This window comes from Salvelinus namaycush, chromosome 7 (assembly GCF_016432855.1).
Source record: "Salvelinus namaycush isolate Seneca chromosome 7, SaNama_1.0, whole genome shotgun sequence".
Classification (NCBI taxonomy): Eukaryota; Metazoa; Chordata; class Actinopteri; order Salmoniformes; family Salmonidae; genus Salvelinus; species Salvelinus namaycush.
In genome coordinates, this window is record NC_052313.1 from 1,688,815 (window position 1) to 1,711,074 (window position 22,260).

Sequence of the window (22,260 nt, forward strand, 5' to 3'; positions counted from 1 at the left end):
TAAGTTCTTCCACACAAACCATGTCTGTATGGACCTCACTTTGTGCATGTGGGCATTGTCTAGAATGTCATTGTATGCTGTAGCGTTATGTTTTCCCTTCACTGGAACGATGGGGCCTAGCACGAACTATAAAAAACAGCCCCAGACCCCAAAAAACAGTCAACTTGAGCAAGCATAACTATTCACCCCCCCAAAGTCAATACTTTGTAGAGCCACCTTTTGCAGCAATTACAGCTGCAAGTCTCTTGGGGTATGTCTCTATAAGCTTGGCACATCTAGCCACTGGGATTTTTGCCCATTCTTCAAGGCAAAACTGCTCCAGCTCCTTCAAGTTGGATGGGTTCCGCTGGTGTACAGCAATATTTAAGTCATACCACAGATTCTCAATTGGATTGAGGTCTGGGCTTTGACTAGGCCATTCCAAGACATTTAAATGTTTCCCCTTAAACCACTCGAGTGTTGCTTTAGCAGTATGCTTAGGGTCATTGTTCTGCTGGAAGGTGAACCTTCGTCCCAGTCTCAAATCTCTGGAAGACTCAAACAGGTTTCCCTCAAGAATTTCCCTGTGTTTAGCGCCATCCATCATTCCTTCAATTCTGACCAGTTTCCCAGTCCCTGCCGATGAAAAACATCCCCACAGCATGATGCTGCCACCACCGTGCTTCAATGTGGGGATGGGGTTCTCGGGGTGATTAGAGGTGTTAGGTTTGAACCAGACATAGCGTTTTCCTTGATGGCCAAAAAGCTCAATTTTTGTCTCATCTGACCAGAGTACCTTCTTCAATATGTTTGGGGAGTCTCCCACATGCCTTCTGGCGAACACCAAACGTATTTGGTTATTTTTTTCTTTGAGCAATGGCTTTTTTCTGGCCACTCTTCCGTAAAGCCCAGCTCTGTGGAGTGTACGGCTTAAAGTGGTCCTATGGACAGACTCCAATCTCCGCTTTGGAGCTTTGCAGCTGCTTCAGGGTTATCTTTGGTCTCTTTGCTGCCTCTCTGATTAATGCCCTCCTTGCCTGTTCGTTGTGTTTTGGTGGGTGGTCCTCACTTGGCAGGTTTGTTGTGGTGCCATATACTTTACATTTTTTATTTATGGATTTAATGATGCTCTGTGGGATGTTCAATGTTTCAGATATTTGTTTATAACCCAACCCTGATCTGTACTTCTCCACAACTTTGTCTCTGACCTGTTTGGAGAGTTCCTTGGTCTTCATGGTGCCACTTGCTTGGTGGTGACCCTTGCTTAGTGGTGTTGCAGACTCTGGGGCCTTTCAGAACTGGTGTATATATACTGAAATCATGTGACAGATCATGTGACACTTAAATAAAGTACACCTAATTTTGTAATTTCTGAAGGTAACTGGTTGCACCAGATTTTATTTAGGGGCTTCATAGTAAAGGGGGTGAATACATATGCACGCACCACTTTTCACTTTACTTTTTAATTATTTTTTTTGGAACAAGTCATTTTTTAAATTTCACTTCACCAGTTCAGACTATTTTGTGTATATGTCCATTACATAAAATCCAAATGAAAATCAATTTAAATTACAGGTTGTAATGCAACAAAATAGGAAAAACGCCAAGGGGGATGAATACTTTTTCAAGGCACGGTATACAATAACATTTGACATATCTATCACTTTCTATCACTAGCTATATGATTATCTAGCTACCAGTTCACATTGAAAAATGTTGTCTGTCGTCCAACGTCATTTATCCAGATTACTGATTCCCTTCACTGATATTTTCTTGTTTGTGTGTTTGTTTGTGTGTGTAGACCATCGGGCCTAAGGAGGGTTGGCAGGTGTACAGCTCAGCCCAGGATACTGACGGGCGGTGTATCTGCACGGTGGTGGCACCTGAACAGAACCTCTGCTCCAGAGACGCCAAGGGAAGACAGCTCCGCCAGCTACTGGAGAAGGTCACACACAAAGCAATACAGACACATACAGTACATACTCTATCAGGGCCGGTTCCAGGCATAATCGACCGCTTAGGGCCCTGTGTCTGCTAGGCGGCCTCCAATACCCCAAATGAAAAACATATATACCGTATATTTATTTTTGTAACTCAGTCAGTGTCTCAATTTACTGTTCAGCATTAGGTGCAATTTCAAAATGTTGGTGTGCATCAGCAGTTTTTCCCTGACAGTAGCCCCCATGTCAGCTCAGGCAGATCACTCGAGATTGACTTCGGAATTGGACATCTGTCCAGCCACTAGTGGCAGCAGTGAGTGCTCTTACCATCAAGTACAGTAGGCTTGGGTTTTGCTACTGTCTTGTAGACTGGGGTGAAAAATGGGCGTAATTCCATGACTCCGGATTCGAAGGTAATCCCATGACGCCGGATCCAAAAGTAATCCCATGACTTCGAATCCGAAGGTAATCCCATGTCTCAGGATCCAAAGGTAATCCCATGACTCAGGATCCAAAGGTAATCTCATGACTCAAATAGAATAACATTTGATTTGTCAATTGCGCCAAATACAACAATTTACCGTGAAATCCTTACTTACAAGCCCTTAACCAACAATTCAGACAAACAATTTTATGTAAGAAAATATTTGGGAAACATTTTTTTTCAAATAAAAAATAAACTAAAGCAAGAAAAAAGTTACATAATCAATTAACAATAATGAGGCTATATACATGTACAGGGGGTTCTGGTACCGAGTCAATGTGCATAGATAATAAACAGCGAGTAGCAGCAATGCAAAAAAGGGGGTCAATGAAAAATGTCCAGGTAGCCATTTGATTAACTTTTTAGCAGTTTAATGGCTTTGGGGTAGAAGCTGTTCAGGAGCGTTTTGGACCTAGAAGTTGCGCTCCAAGCGGTACCGCCTGGTATAGAGAGTTCCTGGATGGCAGGAAGCTTGTGTAACAATCCTATTCTCCCATTGACAACAAAGCATGTCTATATGGAGGTCAAAGACTGAATTACATACATGGCAGGAAGCTTGTGCCCAGTGATGTACTGGGCCATACGTACTACCCTCAGATGCCGAGCAGTTCCCATACCAAGTGGTGATGCAACCAGTCAAGACACTCTCGATGGTGCAGCTTTAGAACGTTTTGAGTATCTGAGGACCCATGCCAAATCTTTTCAGTCTCCTGAGGGGGAATAGGCATTGACATGTTCAAATACAGTATTCGAACAGGGCTGAATTCCAACTTGCCTTGGGGTGTGTGTATGTAATTCAGTCTTTGACCTCCATATAGACATGCTTTGTTGTCAATGGGAGAATAGGATTGTTACACCTCAATCTGAGTTACACATAAAAATCTCAAGTTAGTTTGCTAAGGAGTCTGTGTAATTGTTATTTAATTTTAACCTTTATTTAGCTAGGCAAGTCAATTAAGAACAAATTCTTATTTACAATGATGGCCTAGGAACAGTGGATTAACTGCCTTGTTCAGGGGCAGAACGACAGATTTGTACCTTGTCAGCTCAGGGATTCGATCTAGCATCCTTTCGGTTACTGTCAACTCAGTTCTTGTTTGAGAAGGTTGAGTAGATTTAGTTTTGCTTGGTTCCAGATTGGTCTGTGCTGTCTCGACAACTCCTATGGTCATGGCCATCATGCCAAACACAAACAGATCTGGGTCGACTAGGCTAGATTGAATGTGCTTCTGTTTGCTGTAGTCCAGAACATATTGGAGGTAGTTGTATTCTCTGGTCCAGGTGCAGAACATGTCCCAGTCCATTGAGGTGTTGAACCTGCGGACCCAGAGGGACTTCCAGTACGTCATGAAGATGGAGAATCAGATGAAAGGGCTCCAGACCACGCTCAGACAGATAGAAGACGACAGGAAGACCATTATAACCAGGAACTTCCAGGTACAAAACATTACAGCACTAGAATACAATAAAGTACAGAACATTACAGCACTAGAATACAATAAAGTACAAAACATTACAGCACTAGAATACAATAAAGTATAGAACATTACAGTACTAGAATACAATAAAGTATAGAACATTACAGCACTAGAATACAATAAAGTACAGAACATTACAGCACTAGAATACAATAAAGTATAGAACATTACAGTACTAGAATACAATAAGTACAGAACATTACAGCACTAGAATACAATAAAGTACAGAACATTACAGCACTAGAATACAATAAAGTATAGAACATTACAGTACTAGAATACAATAAAGTACAGAACATTACAGCACTAGAATACAATAAAGTACAGAACATTACAGCACTAGGATACATTAAAGGATAGAACATTGTTTATAAATAGGCCCAGGTAATTTTCCTGACCACGTCACCTGAGCAGAGAGGCCTCCTCTTCTACCATTATGGCCTCTTCTCTCTTCTCTTCTATCATTATGGCCTCTTCTCTTCTCTCTTCTCCTTCTACCATTATGGCCTCTTCTCTTCTCCTTCTACCATTATGGCCTCTTCTCTTCACTCTTCTCTTCTACCATTATGGCCTCTTCTCTTCTCTCTTCTCCTTCTACCATTATGGCCTCTTCTCTTCACTCTTCTCCTTCTACCATTATGGCCTCTTCTCTTCTCTCTTCTCCTTCTACCATTATGGCCTCTTCTCTTCTCTCTTCTCCTTCTACCATTATGGCCTCTTCTTTCTTCTCTTCTACCATTATGGCCTCTTCTCTTCTCTTCAATCTTCTCCTTCTAACATTATGGCCACTTCTATCTTCTCCTTCTACCAGTATGGCCTCTTCTCTTCTACCATTATGGCCCCTTCTCTTCTCTTCACTCTTCTCCTTCTACCATTATGGCCTCTTCTCTTCTACCATTATGGACTTCTCTTCTCTCTTCTACCATTATGGCATTTTCTCTTTGCCATTATGGCCTCTTCTATTCTACCATTATGGACTTCTCTCTTCTGTTCTACCATTATGGACTTCTCTCTTCTGTTCTACCATTATGGACTTCTCTTCTCTCTTTTCTTCTTCCGTTATGCTCTCTTCTCTTTTCTTCTCTCTTCTACCATGATGGCCTCTTCTCATCTCTCTTCTTTTCTACCATTATGGTCTCTTCTCTTCAATCTTCTCCTTCTACCATTATGGCCTCTTCTCTTCTACCATTATGGCCTAGTCTCTTTTCTCTTCTACCATTATGGCCTCTTCTCTTCTACCATTATGGCCTCTTATACCATTATGGCCTCTTCTCTCTTCTCTTCTACCATTATGGCCTCTTCTCTTCCCTCTTCTCCTCCTTCAACCATTATGGCCTCTTCTCTTCTACCATTATGGACTTCTCTCTTCTCTTCTGCCACGATGGCCTCTTCTCCTCTCTTCTGTTCTACCATTATGGCCTCTTCTCTTCTCTTTCTCTTCTACCATTATGGCCTCTTCTCTTCTACCATTATGGCCTGTCTCTGTCTTTATGCCTGCCTCTGTCTCTGTCACTATCACTGTCACTGTGCCTGTCACGGTCACTGTCTTAATGCCTCTCTCTGTCTCTGTCACATTGCCTGTCTCTGTCTCTGTGCGTGTCTCTGTCTCGTGCCTATGTCTGTCTGTGGGCCTGTCTCTGTTTCTGTGTGCCTGTCTGTCTCTGTGCCTGTCTCTGTGCCTGTCTCTGTGTCTGTCTCTGTGCCTGTCTCTGTTTCTGTGTGCCTGTCTGTCTCTGTGCCTGTCTCTGTGTCTGTCTCTGTGCCTGTCTCTGTGTCTGTCTCTGTGTCTGTCTCTGTGTCTGTCTCTGTGTCTGTTTCTGTCTTTGTGTCTGTCTATGTCTCTGTGTCCATCTCTGTCTTTGTGTCCATCTCTGTCTCTGTGTCCATCTCTGTCTTTGTGTCTGTCTATGTCTCTGTGTCCGTCTCTGTCTTTGTGTCTGTCTATGTCTCTGTGTCCATCTCTGTCTTTGTGTCTGTCTATGTCTCTGTGTCCATCTCTGTCTTTGTGTCTGTCTCTGTGTTCCGTCTCTGTCTTTGTGTCTGTCTCTGTGTCTGTCTCTGTGTCTTTGTCTCTGTGTCTGTCTCTGTGTCTTTGTGTCTGTCTATGTCTCTGTGTCCATCTCTGTCTTTGTGTCTGTCTCTGTCTCTGTGTCCGTCTCTGTCTTTGTGTCTGCTTCAGGAGCTGAAGAACAAGATGGATGAGCTGCAGCCTCTGATCCCTGTGTTGGAGCAGTACAAGACAGACGCCCAGCTCATCTCCTCCTTTAAAGAGGAGATCAGGAACCTGTCCATGGTGCTCACCGCCATTCAGGAGGAGATGGGGGCATACGACTATGACGAGCTCTACCAGAGGGTCCTCAGACTGGACAGCAGGCTGCACAACTGCATGGGCAAACTCAGTGAGTAGAACCAGATCAATATCTGCTGCATGGGCAAACTCAGTGAGTAGAACCAGATCAATATCTGCTGCATGGGCAAACTCAGTGAGTAGAACCAGATCAGTATCGACTGTGTGGGCAAACTTAGTGAGTAGAACCAGATCAATATCTGCTGCATGGGCAAACTCAGTGAGTAGAACCAGATCAATATCTGCTGCATGGGCAAACTCAGTGAGTAGAACCAGATCAGTATCGACTGCGTGGGCAAACTCAGTGAGTAGAACCAGATCAATATCGACTGCATGGGCAAACTCAGTGAGTAGAACCAGATCAATATCGACTGCATGGGCAAACTCAGTGAGTAGAACCAGATCAGTATCGACTGCGTGGGCAAACTCAGTGAGTAGAACCAGATCAATATCGACTGCATGGGCAAACTCAGTGAGTAGAACCAGATCAGTATTGACTGCGTGAGCAAACTCAGTGAGTAGAACCAGATCAGTATTGACTGCATGGGCAAACTCAGTGAGTAGAACCAGATCAATATCGACTGCATGGGCAAACTCAGTGAGTAGAACCAGATCAATATCGACTGCATGGGCAAACTCAGTGAGTAGAACCAGATCAGTATCGACTGCGTGGGCAAACTCAGTGAGTAGAACCAGATCAGTATTGACTGCATGGGCAAACTCAGTGAGTGGAACCAGATCAATATCGACTGCATGGGCAAACTCAGTGAGTAGAACCAGATCAGTATCGACTGCGTGAGCAAACTCAGTGAGTAGAACCAGATCAGTATCGACTGTGTGGGTAAACTCAGTGAGTACAACCAGATCAGTATCGACTGTGTGGGTAAACTCAGTGAGTACAACCAGATCAGTATCGACTGTGTGGGTAAACTCAGTGAGTACAACCAGATCAGTATCGACTGCGTGGGCAAAACCCAGTGAGTGATCAGTTGTACCTGCATGTGCTCATATATAACTCTGCAATAACATGTGGGATACCACAAGCAGTATTAGCAAACCGCTTTCACATGCAGTCAGTACCTATGGCCAATTGATTGAGTCCGATATGACTGCCTGAGGCCTATATGACTGCCTGAGGCCTATATGACTGCCTGAGGCCTATATGACTGCCTGAGGCCTATATGACTGCCTGAGGCCTATATGACTGCCTGAGGCCTATATGACTGCCTGAGGCCTATATGACTGCCTGAGGCCTATATGACTGCCTGAGGCCTATATGACTGCCTGAGGCCGATATGACTGCCTGAGGCCTATATGACTGCCTGAGGCCTATATGACTGCCTGAGGCCTATATGACTGCCTGAGGCCTATATGACTGCCTGAGGCCTATATGACTGCCTGAGGCCGATATGACTGCCTGAGGCCGATATGACTGCCTGAGGCCTATATGACTGCCTGAGGCCTAGAGCTGAGTGTGTGCTTGTCTCCGCCAGCCTGGTTTTAATATGTACAGCGTTGTTCAGTAAACTCTCACAGTGGCGCAGGCATGAAATTGGCTTGAGAAATCTAGTAAGACGAGGAGGAAAACAACAGTACATCTTACCACTGCATTTCTTTATTAACAGCATGTGGGAAATTAATGAAAATCACTGGACCTGTAACAATAAAGACATCTGGCACCCGGTTTGGAGCATGGATGACTGACCCACAGGCCTCTCAGAGAAACAACAGGGTGAGTTATGGGAGTGGAGTGGAGGAGGTGGGAGGTGATAGCTTTGTCTGCGGGTGTGTCTCTGGGTGTTAAACAACAGGGTGAGTGATGGGAGTGGAGTGGAGGAGGTGGGAGGTGATAGCGTTGTCTGCGGGTGTGTCTCTGGGTGTTAAACAACATCTCTGTTTTGTTTCCGGACTACTAAGGAAGGATTTATAACAATAATCAAAGACTGTCATGACCTAATATCACGGGGTTGGTTTTCTTCTAGGGGCTTCTGAGATGGGAATATTCAATAGCTTTTCTGATGCAGAGGATCATTTATTTTGATTCATGAGGCCTTGAGAAGGAGTTCAGATATTTATAATGCCTTGGGATGTCATTCAGGTATAACATTTCTAATGCCTTGGGAAGTCGTTCAGGTATTATATTTATAATGCCTTGGGAAGTCATTCAGGTATTAGATTTATAATGCCTTGGGAAGTAGTTCAGGTATTATATTTATAATGCCTTGGGAAGTCATTCAGGTATTATATTTATAATGCCTTGGGAAGTCATTCAGGTATTAGATTTATAATGCCTTGGGAAGTAGTTCAGGTATTAGATTTATAATGCCTTGGGAAGTCATTCAGGTATTAGATTTATAATGCCTTGGGAAGTCATTCAGGTATTAGATTTATAATGCCTTGGGAAGTCATTCAGGTATTAGATTTATAATGCCTTGGGAAGTCATTCAGGTATTAGATTTATAATGCCTTGGGAAGTGGTTCAGGTATTAGATTTATAATGCCTTGGGAAGTCATTCAGGTATTAGATTTATAATGCCTTGGGAAGTCATTCAGGTATTAGATTTATAATGCCTTGGGAAGTCGTTCAGGTATTAGATTTATAATGCCTTGGGAAGTGGTTCAGGTATTATATTTATAATGCCTTGGGAAGTCGTTCAGGTATTAGATTTATAATGCCTTGGGAAGTGGTTCAGGTACAGTGCCTTGCAAAAGTATTCATCCCCCTTGCCGTTTTTCCTATTTTGTTGCATTTCAACCTGTAATTTAAATCGATTTTTATTTGGATTTCATGTAATGGACATACACAAAATAGTCCAAATTTTTAACAAAAATAAAGAATTGAAAAGTGGTGCGTGCATGTGTATTCATCCCCTTTGCTATGAAGCCCCTAAATAAGATCTGGTGCAACCAATTACATTCAGAAGTCACATAATTTGTTAACTAAAGTCCACCTCTGTGCAATGTAAGTTTCACATGATCTGTCACATGATCTCAGTATATATACACCTATTCTGAAAGGCCCCAGAGTCTGCAACACCACTAAGCAAGGGGCACCACCAAGCAGGTGGCACCATGAAGACCAAGGAGCTCTCTAAACAGGTTGTGGAGAAGTACAGATCAGGGTTGGGTTATAAAAAAATATCCAAAACTTTGAACAGCCCATACAGCACCATTAAATCCATTATTAAAAAATTGAAAGAATATGGCACCACAACAAACCTGCCAAGAGAGGGCCGCCCACCAAAACTCACGGACCAGGCAAGAAGGGCATTAATCAGAGAGGCAACAAAGAGACCAAAGATAACCCTGAAAGAGCTGCAAATGATCTGTCCATAGACCACTTTAAGCCGTTCACTCCACAGAGCTGGGCTTTATGGAAGTGGCCAGAAAAAAAGCCATTGCTTTAAGATAAAAATAAGCAAACACGTTTGGTTTTCTTCAAAAGACATTTGGGAGTCTCCCCAAACATACAGAAGAAGGTACTCTGGTCAGATGAGACTAAAATGGAGCTTTTTGGCCATCAAGGAAAACGCAATGGCTCGCACAAACCCAACACCTCTCATCACCACGAGAACACCATCCCCACAGTGAAGCATGGTGGTGGCAGTCTGCCAGAGATTTGAGACTGGGACGGAGGTTCACTTTCCAGCAGGACAATGACCCTAAGCATACTGCTAAAGCAACACTCGAGTGGATTAAGGGGAAATTTAAATGTATTGGAATGGCCTAGTCAAAGCCCAGACCTCAATCCAATTGAGAATCTGTGGTATGACTTAAAGATTGCTGTACACCAGCGGAACCCATCCAACTTGAAGGAGCTGGAGCAGTTTTGTCTTGAAGAATGGACAAAAATCCCAGTGGCTAGATGTGCCAAGCTTATAGAGACATACCCCAAGAGACTTGCAGCTGTTATTGCTGCAAAAGGTGGCTCTACAAAGTATTGACTTTGGGGGAGGTGAATTGTTAACACACTCTCAATGTTTGTTTCACAAAAAAAATTATTTTGCATCTTCAAAGTGGTAGGCATGTTTTGTAAATCAAATGATACAACCCCCCCCCCCCCCCCAAAAAAATATATATTTTAATTCCAGGTTGTAAGGCAACAAAATAGGAAAAATGCCAAGGGGGTGAACACTTTGTCAAGCCACTGTATATTCATAAGAGAGATGGAGAAAAAAATCACCTTTCCGTAAAGATATTTAAATGTATGTTGCATGTTAACTCAGTCACTGTTCAGTCTAATACATATCAGCTTCCTGCTATTCATCTTTCTTTGACATAGGTCTGGTACATGGACAGCTACACCAACAGTAAGATTGTACGTGAGTACAAGACCATGGACGACTTTGTAGCTAACGCGGTGTCTCGAACCTACAACCTCCCGTTTAAATGGGAGGGAACCGGTCACGTGGCGTACAATGGATCTCTGTATTACAACAAGTACCAGAGCAACATCATCGTCAAGTACAGTTTTGAGACGGGTCGGGTGTTGGCTCAGCGGGCTCTGGAGTACGCCGGCTTCCACAATACCTACCCCTACTCCTGGGGAGGATACTCTGACATCGATGTCATGGCCGACGAACTGGGCATGTGGGTAGTGTACGCAACCAATCAGAACGCGGGAAATATCGTCATCGCCCAGATGGACCCGGACACCCTGGAACTCCAGAAGACTTGGAACACGGAATATTCCAGACGGAACGCGGGGGAATCCTTTATGATCTGCGGAACACTCTACATCACCAACTCTCACCTGACGGGTGCTAAGGTTTACTACTCATACTCCACCAAGACCTCCAGCTATGAGTACACAGACATCCCCTTCCACAACCAGTACTTTCACATCTCCATGCTGGCCTATAACGCCAGGGAGAGGGCCCTCTATGGCTGGAACAATGGACACCAGGTGCTGTTCAATGTCACTCTGTTCCACGTCATCAAAACCCAAGACGACTCCTAGAGGACACGGGAGATGAAATGTCACAAGTCCTCATATGGACACCGTAGAAATGACAACAGCAACTTTCCAAGGCAAAGCGCCATCATTTGTGATATAAAAAGGGACCTTGTTGCTTACAACCTTGTTCATGTTTTTCCTCACCTCCTCCCTAAAGTGAACTGCTCTGTCATTACATTGCCATTACTTGAAGAAATTGCCTTTTTTTGTATTTTCTGGGCCAGAACACTTGAGGTGACTTGAACACGGACAGAATGTCATAGATTCTATTTATCCTTTCTTCTTTTTTCTTTTCCCATCGCTGCTGAAAATATGACTTTACTATATGGCCTTATTTCCTGCTGTCTTTACGTTCTCTATGATTCTCTTCTGGCCTTATTTCCTGCTGTCTTTACGTTCTCTATGATCCACAGGCTCTTGATAGATATGTGCATGAATGTCTGACATTTTGTCTGCTGTAATTTACAATGATACAGTGTACTTGCTATGTTTCTGTTCCAGATGTCCTTCAGTTCGCACAGTGTTTGTAGTGACGTCTATTTAAAGTATTTAAACCCGGTTTAAGGTCCTCTCCAGAGTATTTGCTGCCATGTTACAAAGGGAAATGGACAGTCTTATTATGGAAAACATTGTGGTAACAATTGTATGTCTCTATGCGAAAGCTAAGTAAATATTTTTTGTTTGTTATAAAATACTGTATCAAAAGTGTATCAGTTTTTTATTTGTGTTTCAAAGGCATTACTTCTTATAGCACAAAACTGAAACCGACCAATCCAGCACCAAAGTAATTCAATGCTTTTATCTTGGTATGAAAATGCTACATCTTGATATACACTAAGTGCACTTGTCACGTTTGTTGCCATGTTCGGATCAAGGTGCGGCGTGATTTGAGTTCCACATCTTTAATTTAGTGAAACTTCAACAACGACAAAAACACGAAAAACAAACAACGAAACGTGACCGACGTGGTGCGACACTCACATACACAAAACAATATCCCACAAAGCAGGTGGGGACAGGGACACCTTACGTATGATCCCCAATTAGAGACAATGATAATCAGCTGCCTCTAATTGGGAACCATACTCAATCCCAAACATAGAAACGAATCGACTAGAACATCCCCTAGTCACGCCCTGATCTACAACACCATAGAGAACCACGGGCTCTCTATGGTCAGGGCTCTCTATGGTCAGGGCTCTCTATGGTCAGGGCTTTCTATGGTCAGGGCTCTCTATGGTCAGGGCTCTCTATGGTCAGGGCTCTCTATGGTCAGGGCTCTCTATGGTCAGGGCTCTCTATGGTCAGGGCTCTCTATGGTCAGGGCTCTCTATGGTCAGGGCTTTCTATGGTCAGGGCTCTCTATGGTCAGAGCTCTCTATGGTCAGGGCTCTCTATGGTCAGGGCTCTCTATGGTCAGGGCTCTCTATGGTCAGGGCTCTCTATGGTCAGGGCTTTCTATGGTCAGGGCTCTCTATGGTCAGGGCTCTCTATGGTCAGGGCTCTCTATGGTCAGGGCTCTCTATGGTCAGGGCTCTCTATGGTCAGGGCTCTCTATGGTCAGGGCTCTCTATGGTCAGGGCTTTCTATGGTCAGGGCTCTCTATGGTCAGGGCTCTCTATGGTCAGGGCTCTCTATGGTCAGGGCTCTCTATGGTCAGGGCTTTCTATGGTCAGGGCTCTCTATGGTCAGGGCTCTCTATGGTCAGGGCTTTCTATGGTCAGGGCGTGACTGTACTAAACATTAACAACTGCTCTTTCCAAGACATAGACTGACCAGGTGAATGCAGGTGAAAGCTATGATCCCTTATTGATGTCCCTTGTTTAAATCCACTTCAATTAGTGTAGGTGTTTTATTTAAATAATGTACCTGTATTTAACTAGGCAAGTCAGTTAAGAACAAATTCTTATTTTCAATGACAGCCTAGGAACAGTGGGTTAACTAACTGCCTTGCTCAGGGGCAGAACGACAGATTTGTACCTTGTCAGCTCGGGGATTTGAACTTGCAACCTTTCGGTTACTAGTCCAACACTCTAACCACTTGGCTACTCTGCAGGGGAGGAGAAGGGGTGGGGAGGAGACAGGTTAAAGAAGGATTTTTAAGCCTTGAGACATGGATTGTGTATCTGTGCCATTCAGAGAGTGAATGGGCAAGACAGAAAATGTAAGTGCCTTTGAATGGAGTATGGTAGTAGGTGACAGGCCCACCGGTTTGTGTCAAGAATTGCAACGCTTCTGGGTTCTTCACACTCAGCTGTTTTCTGTGTGTATCAAGAATGGTCCACCACCAAAAGGACATGCAGCCAACTTGACACAACTGTGGGAAGCATTGGAGTCAACATGGGCCAGCTTTCCTGTGGAACGCTTTCGACAACTTGCAGAGGCCATGGCCCGACAAAGTAAGGGGGGGGGGGCTGCAACTCAATATACTCTCACACAAACGCACATGTGCACACACACACATACACACAAACACACACATTGTTAGGCTCAACATGTTCTGCCTGCATCGTGATGTCTGTTCTACCTGTAGTCTGCCTGCATCGTGATGTCTGTTCTACCTGTAGTCTGCCTGCATCGTGATGTCTGTTCTACCTGTAGACTGCCTGCATCGTGATGTCTGTTCTACCTGTAGTCTGCCTGCATCGTGATGTCTGTTCTACCTGTAGACTGCCTGCATCGTGATGTCTGTTTTACCTGTAGTCTGCCTGCATCGTGATGTCTGTTTTACCTGTAGTCTTCCAGCATCGTGATGTCTGTTCTACCTGTAGTCTGCCTGCATCGTGATGTCTGTTCTACCTGTAGTCTGCCTGCATCGTGATGTCTGTTCTACCTGTAGACTGCCTGCATCGTGATGTCTGTTCTACCTGTAGTCTGCCTGCATCTTGATGTCTGTTCTACCTGTAGTCTGCCTGCATCGTGATGTCTGTTCTACCTGTAGTCAGCCTGCATCTTGATATCTGTTCTACCTGTAGACTGCCTGCATCGTGATATCTGTTCTACCTGTAGTCTGCCTGCATCTTGATGTCTGTTCTACCTGTAGTCTGCCTGCATCTTGATGTCTGTTCTACCTGTAGTCTGCCTGCATCGTGATGTCTGTTTTACCTGTAGACTGCCTGCATCCTGATGTCCGTTCTACCTGTAGTCTGCCTGCATCGTGATGTCTGTTCTACCTGTAGACTGCCTGCATCTTGATGTCTGTTCTACCTGTAGTCTGCCTGCATCGTGATGTCTGTTCTACCTGTAGTCTGCCTGCATCGTGATGTCTGTTCTACCTGTAGTCTGCCTGCATCTTGATGTCTGTTCTACCTGTAGTCTGCCTGCATCGTGATGTCTGTTCTACCTGTAGTCTGCCTGCATCGTGATGTCTGTTCTACCTGTAGACTGCCAGCATCTTGATGTCTGTTCTACCTGTAGTCTGCCTGCATCTTGATGTCTGTTTTACCTGTAGTCTGCCTGCATCGTGATATCTGTTCTACCTGTAGTCTGCCTGCATCTTGATGTCTGTTCTACCTGTAGACTGCCTGCATCTTGATGTCTGTTTTACCTGTAGTCTGCCTGCATCTTGATGTCTGTTGTACCTGTAGTCTGCCTGCATCGTGATGTCTGTTCTACCTGTAGACTGCCTGCATCGTGATGTCTGTTCTACCTGTAGTCTGCCTGCATCGTGATGTCTGTTCTACCTGTAGTCTGCCTGCATCTTGATGTCTGTTCTACCTGTAGACTGCCTGCATCGTGATGTCTGTTCTACCTGTAGACTGCCTGCATCTTGATGTCTGTTCTACCTGTAGACTGCCTGCATCGTGATGTCTGTTCTACCTGTAGACTGCCTGCATCGTGATGTCTGTTCTACATGTAGACTGCCTGCATCGTGATGTCTGTTCTATCTGTAGTCTGCCTGCATCGTGATGTCTGTTCTACCTGCAGTCTGCCTGCATCTTGATGTCTGTTCTACCTGTAGACTGCCTGCATCGTGATGTCTGTTCTACCTGTAGTCTGCCTGCATCTTGATGTCTGTTTTACCTGTAGTCTGCCTGCATCGTGATGTCTGTTCTACCTGTAGACTGCCTGCATCGTGATGTCTGTTTTACCTGTACTCTGCCTGCATCTTGATGTCTGTTCAACCTGTAACATTTTTGAAAGAAGTCTGCCTGATAATACAGGGAAATAGGGAAATATCTTACAGTCAGAGTAAAATATAAAAATTGGACATCATCCTGCCAAGATAAAAACAGCTGGGCTGAAGGGAATCCTATTATGAAGGCCCCGTTTATGAATGATGATGATGATGATGATGATGATGGATTGCAAAGATTGGCATTTTCATATATCCGTTCTAAAGCATTTTTGTCTGATGGTTGAGTGCTATCCTTTGGCATTCCAATCAGGAACAGGCAGAGAAGAGCTGGGATGATTCAGATTGCTGACTGCATCACCCCCCAGTCCCCACCCTTTGCATCCATATACTCATAGTGTAGCTCAGTTTCTGTCACCAACACTGACGGTATATGGTAACTATCTATTTTATAAACACGCAAGCACATACACACACTCTCTCTCACACACAGACACATATCATTTCTGATAAAATCACCAATCTGTCTGGTTTGACAGTTTTACAGTAGCAGGCCATGAGACATACTAAATCATTGACCATCTCTCTCCCTCCCCTCCTCTTCTCTTAAAAAAACAACACCTCTCTCCCTCCCCTCTTCTCTTAAAAAATAACTACACCTCTCTCCCTCCCCTCTTCTCTTAAAATATAGGAACACCTCTCTCCCTCCCCTCCTCTTCTCTTAAAAAACAACACCTCTCTCCCTCCCCTCCTCTTCTCTTAAAAAACAACACCTCTCTCCCTCCCCTCTTCTCTTAAAAAACAACACCTCTCCCTCCCCCTCTTCTCTTAAAAAACAACACCTCTCTCCCTCCTCTTCTCTTAAAACAACACCTCTCTCCCTCCTCTTCTCTTAAAACAACTCCTCTCTCCCTCCTCTTCTCTTAAAAAAACTCCTCTCTCCCTCCTCTTCTCTTAAAAAAACTCCTCTCTCCCTCCTCTTCTCTTAAAAAAACTCCTCTCTCCCTCCTCTTCTCTTAAAAAAACAACCCCTCTCTCTCCCCCCTCTTTTCTTAAAAAAACTACACCTCTCTCCCTCCTCTTCTCTTAAAAAAACTACACCTCTCTCCCTCCTCTTCTCTTAAAAAAACAACACCTCTCTCCCCCCTCTTCTCTTAAAACAACTCCTCTCTCCCTCCTCTTCTCTTAAAAAAACAACCTCTCTCTCTCCCCCCTCTTTTCTTAAAAAAACTACACCTCTCTCCCTCCTCTTCTCTTAAAAAAACAACACCTCTCTCCCTCCTCTTCTCTTAAAACAACTCCTCTCTCCCTCCTCTTCTCTTAAAAAAACAACCTCTCTCCCTCCTCTTCTCTTAAAAAAACAACCTCTCTCCCTCCTCTTCTCTTAAAAAAACAACCTCTCTCCCTCCTCTTCTCTTAAAAAAACTACACCTTTCCTCTTCTCTTAAAAAAACTACACCTCTCTCCCTCCTCTTAAAAAAACAACACCTTTCCTCTTCTCTTAAAAAAACTACACCTCTCTCCCTCCCCTCCTCTTCTCTTAAAAAACAACACCTCTCTCCCTCCTCTTCTCTTCTCTTAAAAAACAACACCTCTCTCCCTCCTCTTCTCTTCTCTTAAAAAACAACACCTCTCTCCCTCCTCTTCTCTTCTCTTAAAAAACAACACCTCTCTCCCTCCCCTCCTCTTCTCTTAAAAAACAACACCTCTCTCCCTCCCCTCCTCTTCTCTTAAAAAACAACACCTCTCTCCCTCCCCTCCTCTTCTCTTAAAAAACAACACCTCTCTCCCTCCTCTTCTCTTCTCTTAAAAAACAACACCTCTCTCCCTCCTCTTCTCTTCTCTTAAAAAACAACACCTCTCTCCCTCCCCTCCTCTTCTCTTAACTTCTAATTGGTCCCAATCCCGGATCCGGGAGCACCCTCATCAGTAAAAAAGCTGACTAGCATAGCCTAGCATAGCGCCACAAGTAAATACTAGCATCTAAATATCATGAAATCACAAGTCCAAGACACCAGATGAAAGATACACATCTTGTGAATCCAGCCATCATTTCTGATTTTTAAAATGTTTTACAGGGAAGACACAATATGTATTTCTATTAGCTAACCACGATAGCAAAAGACACAACTTTTTTTTCTCCACCATTTTTTTACTGCATAGGTAGCTATCACAAATTTTACCAAATAAAGATATAAATAGTCACTAACCAAGAAACAACTTCATCAGATGACAGTCTGATAACATATTTATTGTATAGCATATGTTTTGTTCGAAAAATGTGCATATTTCAGGTATAAATCATAGTTTTACATTGCAGCCACCATCACAACTCTCACCAAAGCAACTAGAATAACTACAGAGAGCAACGTGAATTACCTAAATACTCATAATAAAACATTTATGAAAAATACACAGCGTACAGCAAATGAAAGACAAAGATCTTGTGAATCCAGCCAATATTTCAGATTTTTTAAGTGTTTCACAGCGAAAACACAATTTAGCATTATATTAGCTTACTACAATAGCCAACCACACAGCAGCATTGATTCATGCACGTTAGCGATAGCGAATAAACCAGCAAAAGATATTACATTTTTCACTAACCTTCTCAAAACTTCATCAGATGACAGTCCTATAACATCATATTACACAATACATATATTGTTTGTTCGAAAATGTGCATATTTAGCGGCACATCGTGGTTATACAATGAGAATAGCAGCCAAGCTGCAAACAAAATGTCGGGAGAAATCTTGGGAGAGGCACCTAATCTAATCAATAACTAATCATAAACTTGACTAAAAAATACAGGTTGGACAGCAAATGAAAGATACATTAGTTCTTAATGCAACCGCTGTGTTAGATTTTTAAAATTAACGTTACTACAACATACAGCGTGCGTTAAAGTGAGACCGCACCGAAATTAATGCCAGAATAGTAGTTTAACATTTTTCAACAGAACAACGAATTAACATCATAAATAGTTCTTACTATTTGATGAGCTTCCATCAGAATCTTGTGCAAGTTGTCCTTTGTCCAGAAGAATCGTTGCTCGGTTGTAGATTGTCGTCTTCAACTTTGGAATTAGCAGTAAACATTAGCCATGTGGCGAAGACGTGCCCAACTCACTATAACGCAGCACAAATGAAATACCGAAAATCGCAATATACTGATATAAACTGATATAACTCGGTTTAAAATAACTACATTATGATGTTTTTAACACCTATATCGAATAAAATCAGAGCCGGATATATCTAAAGCCTATAACGAGAGCTTTTCAGAATGCAATCCTGAGGTCTGTCTTGCGTCATGATGAACGTTGAAAAGAGTGCACACCCGGTTCCAAGAGCTTTTATACGGCCTCAGATCTACCTAGACACACCATTCCAATTCTCACTGCTTACTGACATCTAGGGGAAGGCGTATGCAGTGCATGTCGACCCATAGATTACATGGAAATGTATAAACTGACCCTGGAACAGAGCCCCCGATTTGAGATTTTTCAGTTCCTGACAGGAAGTTTGCTGCAAAATGAGTTCTGTTTTACTCACAGATATAATTCAAACGGTTTTAGAAACTAGAGAGTGTATCCTATCCAATAGTAATAATAATATGCATATTGTACGAGCAAGAATTGAGTACGAGGCAGTTTAATTTGGGAACTAATTTTTAAAAAGTCGAAATGGCGCCCCCCTATTGAGAAAAGGTTTTAAAAAACAACACCTCTCTCCCTCCCCTCCTCTTCTCTTAAAAAACAACCTCTCTCCCTCCCCTCCTCTTCTCTTAAAAAACAACACCTCTCCCTCCCCATCTCTTAGAAAAATAACAACAGTAAAGTGCCTAACACTATCATGAATCCAAATTGATTTCCCATCTAGAGGCCTCGGCTACAAATGTCCCCAGTGTGATCATCTCCCCTCCCCGCTGTGCCCCCTCTGCGCTGTCCCCTCTCCCCGCTGTCCACTCTCCACGCTGTCCTCCTTCCCACCAATCCCCTTCCCCACTGTCCCCCCTCCCCACTGTCCCCCCTCCCCACTGTCTCCCCTCCCCACTGTTACCCCTTCCCCACTGTCTCCCCTCCCCACTGTCCCCCCTCCCCGCTGTATATCAATACACAGTACAACAGTGCTATATCAATACACAGTACAACACTTCACTGGGTGCTATATCAATACACAGTGTAACACTTCACTGGGTGCTATATCAATACACAGTGTAACACTTCACTGGGTGCTATATCAATACACAGTACAACACTTCACTGGGTGCTATATCAATACACAGTGTAACACTTCACTGGGTGCTATATCAATACACAGTACAACACTTCACTGAGTGCTATATCAATACACAGTGTAACACTTCACTGGGTGCTATATCAATACACAGTGTAACACTTCACTGGGTGCTATATCAATACACAGTGTAACACTTCACTGGGTGCTATAGCAATACACAGTACAACACTTCACTGGGTGCTATATCAATACACAGTACAACACTTCACTGGGTGCTATATCAATACACAGTGTAACACTTCACTGGGTGCTATATCAATACACAGTACAACACTTCACTGGGTGCTATATCAATACACAGTGTAACACTTCACTGGGTGCTATATCAATACACAGTGTAACACTTCACTGGGTGCTATATCAATACACAGTGTAACACTTCACTGGGTGCTATATCAATACACAGTGTAACACTTCACTGGGTGAAATATCAATACACAGTACAACACTTCACTGGGTGCTATATCAATACACAGTACAACACTTCACTGGGTGCTATATCAATACACAGTACAACACTTCACTGGGTGCTATATCAATACACAGTACAACACTTCATTGGGTGCTATATCAATACACAGTGTAACACTTCACTGGGTGCTATATCAATACACAGTGTAACACTTCACTGGGTGCTATATCAATACACAGTGTAACACTTCACTGGGTGCTATATCAATACACAGTGTAACGCTTCACTGGGTGCTATATCAATACACAGTGTAACACTTCACTGGGTGCTATATCAATACACAGTACAACACTTCACTGGGTGCTATATCAATACACAGTACAACACTTCACTGGGTGCTATATCAATACACAGTGTAACACTTCACTGGGTGCTATATCAATACACAGTACAACACTTCACTGGGTGCTATATCAATACACAGTACAACACTTCACTGGGTGATATAACAATACACAGTGTAACACTTCACTGGGTGCTATATCAATACACAGTGTAACACTTCACTAGGTGCTATATCAATACACAGTGTAACACTTCACTGGGTGCTATATCAATACACAGTACAACACTTCACTGGGTGCTATATCAATACACAGTACAACACTTCACTGGGTGATATAACAATACACAGTACAACACTTCATTGGGTGCTATATCAATACACAGTGTAACACTTCACTGGGTGCTATATCAATACACAGTGTAACACTTCACTGGGTGCTATAGCAATACACAGTACACCACTTCACTGGGTGCTATATCAATACACAGTACAACACTTCACTGGGTGCTATATCAATACACAGTGTAACACTTCACTGGGTGCTATATCAATACACAGTACAACACTTCACTGGGTGCTATATCAATACACAGTGTAACACTTCACTGGGTGCTATATCAATACACAGTGTAACACTTCACTGGGTGCTATATCAATACACAGTGTAACACTTCACTGGGTGCTATATCAATACACAGTGTAACACTTCACTGGGTGAAATATCAATACACAGTACAACACTTCACTGGGTGCTATATCAATACACAGTACAACACTTCACTGGGTGCTATATCAATACACAGTACAACACTTCACTGGGTGCTATATCAATACACAGTACAACACTTCATTGGGTGCTATATCAATACACAGTGTAACACTTCACTGGGTGCTATATCAATACACAGTGTAACACTTCACTGGGTGCTATATCAATACACAGTGTAACACTTCACTGGGTGCTATATCAATACACAGTGTAACGCTTCACTGGGTGCTATATCAATACACAGTGTAACACTTCACTGGGTGCTATATCAATACACAGTACAACACTTCACTGGGTGCTATATCAATACACAGTACAACACTTCACTGGGTGCTATATCAATACACAGTGTAACACTTCACTGGGTGCTATATCAATACACAGTACAACACTTCACTGGGTGCTATATCAATACACAGTACAACACTTCACTGGGTGATATAACAATACACAGTGTAACACTTCACTGGGTGCTATATCAATACACAGTGTAACACTTCACTAGGTGCTATATCAATACACAGTGTAACACTTCACTGGGTGCTATATCAATACACAGTACAACACTTCACTGGGTGCTATATCAATACACAGTACAACACTTCACTGGGTGATATAACAATACACAGTGTAACACTTCACTGGGTGCTATATCAATACACAGTGTAACACTTCACTAGGTGCTATATCAATACACAACAAATCACCTGGATTGCTTCACCAGGTGAATTAATATATATACAGTGGGGCAAAAAAGTATTTAGTCAGCCACCAATTCTGCAAGTTCTCCCACTTAAAAAAATGAGAGAGGCCTGTAATTTTCATCATAGGTACACTTCAACTATGACAGACAAAATGAGGGGAAAAAATCCAGAAAATCACATTGTAGGATTTTTAATGAATTTATTTGCAAATTATGGTGGAAAATAAGTATTTGGTCACCTACAAACAAGCAAGATTTCTGGCTCTCACAGACCTGTAACTTCTTCTTTAAGAGGCTCCTCTGCCCTCCACTCGTTACCTGTATTAATGGCACCTGTTTGAACTTGTTATCAGTATAAAAGACACCTGTCCACAACCTTAAACAGTCACACTCCAAACTCCACTATGGCCAAGACCAAAGAGCTGTCAAAGGACACCAGAAACAAAATTGTAGACCTGCACCAGGC

The 22,260-nt window shown here is 43.1% G+C and overlaps 1 protein-coding gene across 1 annotated transcript; it reads left to right on the top strand.

The window, feature by feature from the left end:
- The first annotated feature begins 1,786 nt into the window (after positions 1-1,786).
- LOC120050283 (noelin-3-like) lies at positions 1,787-11,188 on the top strand. The gene is made up of 5 exons (XM_038996859.1): positions 1,787-1,924; positions 3,685-3,840; positions 6,061-6,280; positions 7,854-7,960; positions 10,511-11,188. The coding sequence occupies exons 2-5, from the start codon at positions 3,694-3,696 to the stop codon at positions 11,186-11,188; spliced, it is 1,152 nt and encodes a 383-aa protein (XP_038852787.1). The 5' UTR covers positions 1,787-1,924; positions 3,685-3,693.
- Positions 11,189-22,260: the final 11,072 nt, after the last annotated feature.